The 12,559-nt window shown below is 43.1% G+C and overlaps 1 protein-coding gene across 6 annotated transcripts in view; it reads right to left on the bottom strand.

The window, feature by feature from the left end:
• Positions 1-12,559, bottom strand: part of LOC138527196 (zinc finger protein 334-like) — a 445,682-nt gene that overhangs the window by 360,564 nt on the left and 72,559 nt on the right. For all 6 annotated transcript variants that reach the window (XM_069638318.1, XM_069638311.1, XM_069638308.1 and 3 more), the window contains exon 2: positions 12,167-12,293. In XM_069638318.1, coding sequence (XP_069494419.1) covers positions 12,167-12,293 — 127 coding nt within the window. The remainder of the gene's footprint in view (positions 1-12,166; positions 12,294-12,559) is intronic.

The raw sequence follows: 12,559 nt of genomic DNA, 5'->3' as shown, positions 1-12,559 counted from the left end.
AATAGTGGAAGAGCTAGCTTTGAGTGCAGTGGGGCTGGGGATAGCATGGGATGCTTAATTTAGCAAAGGTCAAGGCTCCCCCAGCCCTCTGCCCATACAGGATCAAATCAAATAGGCCTGAACGTGCTGACAGGGACCGTCTCTGTGACGTAGTTCAAAAGTGAAGAGTCCACAGAGCACCAAATTAAATTGTGCACAAAAGGAAAGGGTTCCACAGTTTCTGGTTGTGGCTCTCACTGGCCCTAATACACCATCTGATAAATCGCCCTCGTCTTTTTATCTCTAGGCTCTGGATTTGCAGTGCTACCGAACCCTTTCCGTTCAATCAGCAGTTATGTCCATTGATAGCGATGACATTGCAGGATCTGTCACTTCACCAATGCCCTTTTTTTGACCAGATGTATGTCTGACTTGTCCTGTAGGGTTACTTCTTTGGAGGTCCAGGCTGAGGCAGAGAGGCTGCTAGCTCCCTTGAATACCACCCTTCTCCAGGGTCTTAGGCTCAAGGGCGCTTCCCTCCTTTTACTCTAGATGTAGCCTCCGGGAAGGCCGCACTGTCTCAGGCCTCCTGCCACCTCTTGACATTTACCCTGCACTGACCTGGTCTGCTTCAACCTCCCTAGACTCTGACTAATGGGGTCACATGTTAGCATCTCTCTTCAGTTTTATTCAGTCCTCCTCCTTAGATGGTAGCACCTGGCCCCTACCCGTTCAATTCCTCACTCTCCAACCTCCTTAATTCTTTCTTCCTCCAGATGGTATCATTCCCCTTAGAATCTCCTTAGTACACGCCTCCTCCAAACTCCAAATCTCCCCTTCAGATGGTATAACCTTCTCATCTCCACATTATGCTTTGCTTTAAATGACTAAATTTCAAGCGCCTTTAAAGCAGCTATAAAAGACAGCAACCCCTTAAAAAAGCAAAAACAAGAAAAAACTAGAAGGGTAGACTTGGAAATCTAATCTGTTAACTAGGCTAGGGACCCATATTTTCACCTAACATTCGCATTACGCCTTCCATTCACAGGACATGGTAACTGCAGCCCAGGGTGAGCAGGCTAGTCAAAGGCTGGATTTTGTACATTAACTCCCATAAGCGGCCAGCCTCAGCCAAGAGGATTCCTGCCTCACATGCCAGTATAGCAATTATTTTAAAGGCCCTCGCCGGACTCGGGGACCTCCAGGAGAGTCGGACTGGGGCTTCTGCCCCCATGGAAGCCCCGGTCGAAATTCCACCCTCAGTTAAATGTGCCCATATTTCCTTCCAGCTTTCCCATCTCTAGAAACTGGCCGTTCCTGGATTAGGAGAGCAAGTAGAGGGGTTTAGCATGCTCGGTTTCCTTGGGCATGATTTCTACATGCCTTAGCTCACCACAAGATTGTGGAAGGCAGAAATGTCCGATCACAGCCAACCCATATACCTAATGCACTTTGGACACAAGCCTGGTGAGGTGAGGTGAGGTTTTTTGCTCGCTTTTCAAAGAGCTTTAGCAAACTGGGAAAATGTGGATTTCTCACATACAACGATGTCCGTGTTTTCTTGGGCATGGCTTAAATATGCCCAGGCTCACCATGCAGCGAGTAACTACCAGATATAGCCCCTGGCACAGTGAACACCTCGTCTCCAGTTATCTCTCCTTTCAGCATTGCACCCCATCATGAGACAGGTGAGTCTTATGATAAATGTGGTCCAATTGTACACATGGCTTCTCCAACTCTTCCTGGTCATGCCTTCCTGATCATCTCATATATCCCTCACCCTCATCCCAACTATCAAACCCACTTTTCTCCTCCCTACCGCTATTGAATCTTCTGCCGTACTCTTCCACCATACTCCTCCTTTGCCTCTGTGAGAGGCAAAAGCACGTCAACGCCATGAACTATGGCAAGAAGCACTATATAAATGCAAGATAACATAACATAACTTTGAGGTCCTCTCAAAAGCACTTAGAATGTGCTGGAATTCCAGCTTCTACACCGCCAGATCCATATCTAGATGGTCCTTCAGCACCAAGACTTCATGACAATGGCAGACATTGCACTATATGACACCCAAGGATCCATAAATTCAAGTTGCAAGCTACTAGCAAGCCATAAAAAAATCCCTTGCTATCTCAATTCTAGTCATACACACGGCATACAATTTCTTAATTGCCAAGAGTACAATTTCACTAGCCAATTGCCAAGGGGGAGTAAGGGTAGCTCAGGAGCAACGTGTTTGTCTTGGAAGCAAGACAACGCAGCGCAACACAGGTTCGAATCCTGATCCCGCACTTAGAAACCACTCATTGGTATTAAGCACGTTATAAAAGAACAATTATAATTATAGTGGCGAGTACACATTCTGCACCCTGTGATACCCATTACATAACGTAGCATCCCACAGAACACTCCACCAAGTGTACACCCAAGTTGCAAACCCAGCTTTGCTTTGTCTTGGACCTGTAATAAGGATGTGCCAGATAAATTCAACGTTGTTCTGTAAACTTTCCAGACTCTATGGATGTGGGTGAAGATATGCACTCCACACAATGCAGACTTGGATACAAACGTGGGCTGGATTTTAATCCTGCTCCTTTCCACAGGGCAGGGTTAGCAAGAGACATCAAGACTGCAAAAACATAGGTCTGCAAACACGTCAATCAAAATTTGAGCACTGGACATTTACCTTAACAGCTTAGATTCCTATGGAAAAAATATTAATTCACGTACAATCAGTGGATATGTGAACAATACATGATAAATTAAGGTGTACACAAATGTGGATTAACTTCATACTGTTAAATGCTTACTGAGTCAAAGGTACCCTCTGATTGGATGCAAAGCAATTCTTACAATACAGGAAATAATGGGCCTCATAACGAGTTTGGTGGTCATTTCGAAGGTATATCTGCTGAATTACTGCCAAAATCATGTACCATTACCATCACTGAGCCCCGCATTACCAGGGCCTCGTTACGAGTTTGACAGAACAGAAAACGTTTTGGTAATGCTGATACTGCCCTTTTCCAGCGGTAACGGAAATACTGCCGTTTTTACTGCACCAATGAATTCCGAGTTTGGAGGTAAAATGGAGAATTCATCGCCATCAATAAAGTGGAGGTGCATCATCCACTTCACCTCAAAACCTGGCGGAATTACAGCATCAGTATTACTGCTAAGGGTAATTCCGCCAGAATCCCCAGGAGTCCTGTGGACTCTACAAATGGGGCTTTACACTGCCTTGTGACCACTTACAATACAATCCCACGGACCGGGTGGCAGCAGCGCTACACTCTTTTGCTGATAATTTGGCAGATTTACAGCTGAATTACCATCAAACTCGTAATTTGTTTTACCTGTTGTATTCTCTCTGGATTACATTCACTTTCTAACAGAAACTGTACTGTGAACATTTCTTTTAACAATCCAATTGTGTATACAGGTACACATTAATAGATATGCAGTATTCGTAAGCAGGTGCATTACACAGTGTAGGATTATTTCTAATTTAGCGAGGAATGCAATTAAATATTGATCAGCAACCAGTGAATAGGAAAACGCCTGCAAGCTTCTGTTTTTACTGTTATTATGTTCCCATAAACATCTTCATTAAAGCACAGTTTGTTTCCTCTTTTCTATAACGCGTCCCAAATGTGGCAGGTCCACTTTGGGGTCAGGCTTCGCTGGTTATTGTCCATTGGTACAAGGGACTATTTCACAGTTTGCCGAGGATAGTATCAGAAAATTAAAGGAAACAATGTAAGACAACACGAGGAATTTCCCAGAAATCGGCAAAGGAGTGTCCAAGAGAGCTCATCCAACTGTGAGGAAGGACCAGATGAAAACATGGCCGCCATGCTCGGGTCTGGTGATCTGCATATACTCTGGTTAACGTGAATTCTATTAATACTCATAGGAAATGTAGAACTGTGGCGGCGAGTGAATCAGACCGATGCTTAATTGTTGAAAAAGCACCATACCAGCTTTTTCATATTAGAGAAATCTTGGGTTAACATTCCCTAGTAAAACCAGAATGTTTTCCTATATATTTAATAAAAACGCTCTATGGCAACCAACTGGAAACCGAGAACAGCAACTTATTCCAGGAGAAAGCCATATTCATTTATAAAAGTAGGTGCCCCTAAGATAATTGATCTAACTCTAGTAACTAAAATCGGAAGAAAAAAATCCTATAATAATTGTATCTATTTAGATACCTCTCTTAGCTTCAATGAAGAAATACGAACATAATATTATGTGATGTCAGCACCAAGCCACCATTGAGGACTTGTGAATCTATATCCACAAGCAAGTATAGCAAGAACGGTTACTGTTCCAAGCTTAGCCCCTTCCTCTTGCATGGTAACTGATATCTACCACTCTACCGCCTTTAAACGTAACTCAACTTGTGCCAACATACCATGAACAGACAACTCCCAACTGAAGCTTTCATGACGTGCACCCCCAACAAACCACACCAACCCTCCTTAGACCCGAATTCCAGCCACCAATGAATACCTTTGCTAAGGATCATGCAACATCTTTAAAACAATTCACTGACAGCGCAGTAGAAAAGAGCTAGAAGGGGTTTTAAAAACATTTCCCGCTTAGCCATATTGAAACACTGTTGGCAGACAGCTACTACCGTCAGAAAAAGGTCAGTGTAGTTTTGCTTTTTTCTCAAATGGTGAATTGATGTTTATACATCGCACACTAGTCTAATAATCACCTGAACATTTCTAGGTGGGGAAAGAAGTACGTGATGGAAAGGCCTTCTAATTACAAGAAATGCACCACAAAAACTATATAATAATGGTAGTGGCACGATTCAAAAATAACAACGCAGTAGGTGCATAGAAGACATTGCACAGCCGCTACTATATGATGAAGAATGTTGGTGAGGAAATGCTTATAATCCGGGATTATTTAAAACGAAACACAATGGTTTAATGTGTTTAGACATAGCCTTCAGAGGCAATGATGTAGGGGAGCGGACAAATCCCTCTGGTACTTTCTGTAGGTTTCCATGATCTGGTAATGCAATCTAAGGGGAGCTGGACCCATTTAGAAAAAAAGCTTTCCCTATGGACCGGGGAGGGATTATGACTATTTATGGGCTGATCTTGCACTGGATTAACCTATCAAGCTCGTCAGTATAATCAAAACTGCAATAAAGCCATACTGTTTTTAATACCAAAAAGATAGCGAATACGTGAATTATACAAACTTAATACACCTTAGTTTTCCTTGCCTGTTCATTGAAACAAGGAACAGTCTTGCTTACTATTCTTAATCAAATAAGAGTGTTAAACATCACTTCTTAACAGCCCAACATATAGACTAGTGCTTGTTCCAAGTTGCTCTCTGTGGATTTCTACTCAGGTGTGGGGGGTTAATGGGAGGTTGGAAGGGAGGCGAAGGAACTGTTATAGTGGTATTAGTGTCTCATTTTACATCTGAAAAAGGCACTCTAATGTAGCGCAATCAACCTCAGTTGCAGAGGACCGTGTGGTTCAGAAATGAATGTGAACACTTGTCACTTTACTCTGCGGGGAATGTCAATTCTATTAATTCCAGAATACGCAAAAGGATGACATCGGCAATGTCTCGCTTATATCAGGCCTCGGCCAAGTGATCCCAATTTGAAGCTATTTCAATCGAGATTTAAATCCACTAGAAAACTGACAATCATGCTAACAAGCAACCAGTCATGTTGTGGCTTTGTAGCACCAAAGAGCAAGGTGTAGACACTTCCACCAAACCAACGCAGTCATCTACGCCACCTAATTCGACAGAGGTACCCAATTGTCCCGCTACCACATGCACATATCCTCATTTAAGACTTCGAAAAGCTGCCTATCAGAATCAACAGTAGACAGGAATGCGGCCTGCAACTGGTAACCCTGTTACCATCACACATGGCAACAATAATTGCCCCCAACAACCCACCTCAGCAGTACTATCCCAGTTTCCCAACCTTTATGAGAAGTTCAAAAGCACTCACTACCTACCTTAGTTCAGAGTATCCAAGTGCTCAATAAAGAATTAAGAAAAAGAAATCTACAAAAGACAAATGATTTATGGTCAAAACCAAACGCTTCAACAGACCCCAATGGATCCTCAAGCTGCTACGAGTAAAAAAATAAAAAAAAAAAATGGCCAACAGAATCATTTAAAGTTGGAACAAACATCCATAACCTGATCACACACCTTAACCTTATTTTCTGACGGTCAAAAGAAACGTGGTTTTCTGATAAATTCACTCCCAAGTTGAATGACGTAGTGCTATGTGTGCTCCAAATCCAGTGGAAGATAGAAGTACCACACTGGATGGCAGCGTGGTACTGCTGTACTGAAGACAGTATGATTGCTATGCTAACAAAGAACAATCCTTCCATCAAACAACTAGCCAACGAATGTAATGTGAACTGCAGGAAGTCCTTTATCTTAGCAATCATCTACCATTCCACGGGCTACAAAAGCATATTCCTGGACTCCTTCCTCATTCTAACCGTGGGCATGCCTTTCCCCAACAAGATCAGACTTCTGTTTGATCCACATTTTTGAATATGCAACCCACTGGTCAAAACCAGTACCTAAATAGAATTGGCAAGTTGTGTTTCACCCAGTTAGTCCAGCCTCAAATATGCAAAGCATGTCACACTCTCAACATGGTGGGTCATCTTCCAGGTGAAGTGGATCAGAAAAAAGGGCAGTAATGCAATTAGAGATATTTTTACATTTTGCCTCGTTTTGGAGCATTTGTGTGGGGGAGTGTGGGCATAAAATGTACGCCTCCATTTCCTGCTCCCTATACTAATACTAGTGCATTAACGGTGAGATGGATTTTCATGCTGGCGTTAATCCAATGAATTCCTATGTGTGAAATAACCAGCTGGTAAAAGCTGACAGATTCCATATGAATCTAATGTAAATACTTGCCGTGATTGTTAAATGCCAGAGGCATTTCCACTTTTCCACGGCATAGTGGAAAAGTGAAGAGTAAAGACGGAAATCATTTTTCTTTTACTCCACACTGTCCCACTAACTAGTGGAAAGGGTCAATATTGCACGGAGGGGACCTTTAGCATAAATGTGCAAACCAGCGGACACACCCAATGCAATTAACGTGGGGGCCAACATGACCCACCTCCCAACACCCCCCCCCCTCTTGCCCATGGCCTTTACTTCCTACACTGAGGTTCTAGAAGTGAAAAAGCACTGAAATCCTGGTCACATTTTTCTTCAATCATGCAGCCTGGGTTCAAACAGTACTCCAGTATCTGACATCCTTTGGAGTCTGTGGTCGGCCTAACTGTGAAACACAAGACTTGGTTGTTGTTCAACTCTGTTTATTACCATACATGATGCAAAGTAAGGTTGGGTTAACGCCTACGAGCCCTCTGGTACAACTATAAACGCAATTTCTCTGGGCAAAACAAGGTGAGGATTGGGACAACTAAAACTGGATTGATTCAGATAAGGGTAAATACGTCACGTTAGAAATATCCCTGCTATTGCAAGTCCTTTTCTCAGGTTGAGACGTCCTTATCTAGAAATCAAATGGGCTAAAATTTGCCCAAGAGAAATCCGAGTCTTAACAAGTCTTGGTCCATTTGACTACACTAGTCTAATAACAAAGTTTCAAGGATTGACCCAAATCAATAACTCACCACCTGTTCTTAAATGTTCATCCCTAAACTGATACAATTGCACAGGACAGATGTAGATGGTTCTCACAATCTATTCTCCCTCCAGACCTCTCTGTTTTCACCTTGGCTTCTTGACCCGTTTTTGATTTTGTCCCAGCCCAATGAGGCACTCATCTCTTTTTCTCTTAGACCTTGAGTGACCCTGTTCAGATGGCAGGCAATCTATTTTCCTATGGCTCCCTAATGATCATATCTGAGTTGTGAGGTTATAAGGGGTTTCTCCTGTTTAAACCTTGGGTTACATATGTATCCCCAGTATTTCTCCAGGCTGATATTTCCAAGGCTTCTTCAAAGGTTTTCTCCCAGACTGTTTGGTTTCACTGTTCTTGACAGTTCCTCCCCTGGATCTTGATTCTCAGGACTCTCGAACATGTCCTTCTTCATGCTATGACTTCAGATGTAGGTCTCTGGTGTTATAAATAGCCTGTTTGAAAATCTGGCTTTCAGACATTTTAAGCAGGTTTTCCACCAGACCCTTACTTTCTGTCTTTCACAGGGTCTTCTTGTAGACAATAGTGTCAGGCTTCTTAGTAGGTCTTCCACCAGATCTCAGGCTTCAGGGTTCGTACCATGTTTTATTCCTGATATTAGCTTTCAGGTCTCCCATTAGGTTTTCCTTCAAACCTTTTGGCCATTAGGATTCATACTAGTTCATTTTCAAGACCATGCCTTGATAGGCCCCACCCGTACCGAACTAACATTCAACTGGTTGCAATGGGTATTTCTCCCCCATCATCAGGGTCCTTGTCAGGCAGCTGTTACTCTACTGCCCTCTTGCGATGGGCCAGTCACACTTTCTTCTTTCTTGGAATTGGTGGTGGAGGACTATTGGCCCTTAAGTTATCTCAAGGTAGGAAGATAAGTATATCACTCCGCAGCTCAGTCTCCTCTCCCCAGTTTCTCTACTTCTCAGTCTGCACTTCCAAAGCTATACAGGAATCCATCAGCCTTTCTTCTGTCTGGGAACCTCTCCTTCGATTGGTCTCCCCCTTCTGACAAGGGAGAAAGCTTGGTCTCTCTCTCTCTTGGTCTCTCTCGGTCTCTCTCTCTTGGTTTCTCTTGGTCTCTCTCTCTCTCTTGGTCTCTCTCGGTCTCTCTCTCTCTCTCTCTCCAGTAACATACCAGCAGCCAACACTACAGCGATGAAATATCCCCCACCCACAATTGCCATGATGGCTTTAGAGTGAGCGGATGCGCCAAACTTACACACTTAGATATCAGAAAGAAACTGCTAGCATCCCTCGATGAAGGCAAAACTGCAGCGATTATAGGTATTGACCTGTTGGTTGCTCATTATATGATTTATTAATCTACCTTATTTCATTGTTTCTATGACAATACAGTAATTGCAGGGACAGCTCTCACTGGATTAGGCATGCGTCTACACAGTCTGTTTTACCAAGTTAAGATAGGCCACTTCTCTTCAGCAGCCCTGGAAACATGCAGCATACAAGAAGGCTCAGTTCCATCTCATTGGAATTTCACAGAATAGAATAGCCCACTATCCACTTTGATTGGACAGCATACAATGGGCCTCATTATTACTTTAGCAGCAAGGTAAAAAAGCGTGGGTAATTCCATTTCCCCCAATTTTTGGGACAGTAATAGAATTACCGCCACTTTTACTGCACTGCTGAATCTGACCATGAAGTGGAGGATTTAACTAAAGCATGGTGCTGAAGGTAAATCCACTTTCCTCAAGGCTAAAAATCACAAGGTTTACTGCACAGAATTACTACTTGTGGTAAATCCACCAAAGAAAAAACCACAGAGTCCTCGAGACTCCAAACATGGGGGTTTAGATCACCATACCACCACTTGCAATCCCATGCTAATGCCACGGGACCGAGTGGTGGCAAGCAAAACTATTATTTTGGCAGTAAATCAGTGGATTTTCTGCCAATTTACAGCCAAATTCATAATGAGACCCACAGTCTTTTCAAATGTTTGAGGACTGCATACAGCTCAACATCCACATGGGTAATCCAAAATACAATATTGGATGAGATCGAGCAGCCGAGTCCTCAATGGCTACAAGATGGAAGTGTTGCTATCCAGTATTATCAGATCTAACAACCTACAATTTAGCTGATCATTAACCGTCAGGGGCCACTTTAAAGAAGTTTTCCAAAACCAATTAATTAGGGGGTCACCTCTGAGACTTTGTTAACTTTCACAAGTCAAGTTCATGCAGTGATGATCATGCTATCATTTTGCCACATTGTAGATTTGGAACAGTCCTGGGTGCTACGAAATGTATACATCACAAGGCTCAGAAACAGGGTAACAGCCCTCGTTCTGGCCTTACACCCATAAGATAAGAACTCATTACATCAGCATTTAAATCCCTATATTGCCTCTAGAAACAAAGACTCATGGTCATGGTTGTGCTTCAGTCACAGATTATATGGAACTTCCAACACTAAATCCCAGTATATAACCTGAGATTGGCATTAGAGACAAAATACTATGGGCTTTATGAGCTACAGGCTGCAGAACAATTGGAGCCTCTAACTAAGGGTACAAAAAAACACCTTAAACTCTGAAAGGAATTCAAAATTACACACTCCCAGCGGAGCTTTCATACTCTCATACAAAGGCACATTAAATGTGAAACAAAGTGAGGTCTGGGATTCTCTCTACCAGCACAAACACAGCCCAATTACCTGTTCTTGGGTGAATAACCCCTGGGAGAGACTCTACTAAGTCTTTAGCTCACTGTCACTTTCACAGAGTAGAAATGTCCCTGCATATCAGTCTTTGTCCTGCCCAGGGGCAGTCCAGCACCAAAATGCTAGGCAATTCTCCTCTGAACAAGAGTACCAACAGAAAACCCATACACCTATTTCAGCCTTGTTGGGCATCATCAGTGAGGTGAAGCTGTGCCTCTCTAAGAACAGTGAGCAGGGGGTCCACGTCTGGATCCCCTGGTAAGTTAGGGTGAGACCCAAAGTTAATTTATGCAAAACAAAGGGGTGTTCTGGGAATCCGTCTACCAGCACAAACACAGCCCAATTGCCTGTTCTTGGGTGAATAAACCCTGGGAGAGACTCTACCAAGTCTTTAGCTCACTGTCCCTTTCACAGAGAAGAAATATCTCTGCCTATCAGTCTTTGTCCTGCCCAGGGGCAGTCCAGCACCGAAATGCTAGGCAATTCTCCTCTGAACAAGAGTCCCAACAGCAACTCCATACATGTGTTTCAGCCTTGTTGAGCATCATCAGTGAGGTGAAGCTGTGCCTCTCTGTGAACAGTGAGCAAGGGATCCACATCTGGATCTCCCTGGTAATTTAGGGTGAGACACAAAGTTAATTTATGCAAAACAAAGGGCGGTCTGGGAATCTCTCTACCAGCACGAACACAGTCCAATTACCTGTTCTTGGGTGAATAACCCCTGGGAGAAACTCTAGCAAGTCTTTAGCTCACTGTCCCTTTCACAGAGAAGACATTTCCACCATGGCTGCCCTAAACCGGCATGCAACAGGGCACCGACCACAAACAAACCGAGCACTAAAGTAGCAATAAAACCCAAAATAATTCTGTAAAATGGAAATCAATAGTGCCATAACACTGAACAACTGACATCTACCCATCTCTTTATTTTGTATAGTGCCACTCACCCGGAGGGCTCGGAGCGCTGACAAGATTAATGACAAAAACACATACTCTACACCTGCTAAAAACCAAAGCCATTATGATATCACAAGGAGTCCTATTGAAAAAAGAATGTTCTCACTTCGCTCATCTTAATAGGGAACCCACCAGACCCATCCTTCGTGACAAAGGACTCAAGAACCAAATCCACTCCATGCTTTCAGGATAGCCATACAAAGTAGATCTGAGAAAAAGAAATCGCAATGGGAGTTATTTTCACAGTCAGTTTTTATCCTAAAAAACTAGTGTGGTCAGAGCTCTCGGAGACTGGACTTCAAGCCCCACGATCTAAAGAATACAATGTATGGAGTTTAATGACTTATCCATTTTGATTAATCCTAAAACGGGACTGTCTTACGAACTATGAGTAGGGGCTCCTGCACTGGTGAGCCCTTATCCTTCAACTCACCCAGTCCCTTGTCCTGCTTCACTTACCTAAGTCTATGTTGTCCCTCCTATTCCTTTCTTCGAAATGCTTCCTGACCTTCTACTCACCCTATTTATTTATAGACGTCAAAGCAATACGTCAAAACAGTAGTTTTCTGCAAAGCTTTTTAGTCAATCAGACTGAAGATGAAATAATAACCAGAGACACATATAGATACCAAGGGCCTCAAATAAGAAAGACACACGTTATATTTAACATTATGCATTTGGAAGGTGTAATTCAGTGTCACAAGCCTCTTCAGAGGAATGTGGAGATAGGTTAAATCATCCACACAAAGAAACACAAAATCCTTTGGGAAACGCAGCTGCACGAATCAGTACATACCACCAGCAGTATACGAGTAGGGAAAAAGATGGAGCATGTGGTTTTACCCAGAGATATCAGCGCCCCGTGGATCTCCAGCATCACGTTTCTGTACAGCTGCTTTTCCCACTCGGCCAGGAGCCTCCACTCATCCTCAGAGAAACAGACTGCGACATCCTTGAATGTAACTGGCGTCTAAAGAGACAAGAATTTCTGTATCAGTCTGAAATCTTTTCCGTTTTCAAACACATGCAACGAGACAGCAGGCTAGAACTTTCCTACGCAGTAAGACACAAGGAGATCCTTGAATTGGTCCCAGTGACGAATGTAAGGGTTGAACCTAGAGTGGACTGGCTAACAATGTTGACCTTCTAGCTCCATTTCGCACTCCAAAGGGCAAGTTATTCCCAAAATTATTTGAAGGGCTTTCGATATTATTTAAGGTGCAAAGTCATTATTAT

The sequence above is a fragment of the Ambystoma mexicanum genome, chromosome 1q, assembly GCF_040938575.1.
Source record: "Ambystoma mexicanum isolate Mex_15411 chromosome 1q, UKY_AmexF1_1, whole genome shotgun sequence".
NCBI classification, from domain to species: domain Eukaryota; kingdom Metazoa; phylum Chordata; class Amphibia; order Caudata; family Ambystomatidae; genus Ambystoma; species Ambystoma mexicanum.
This window is presented reverse-complemented; position numbering and strand designations above follow the sequence as displayed.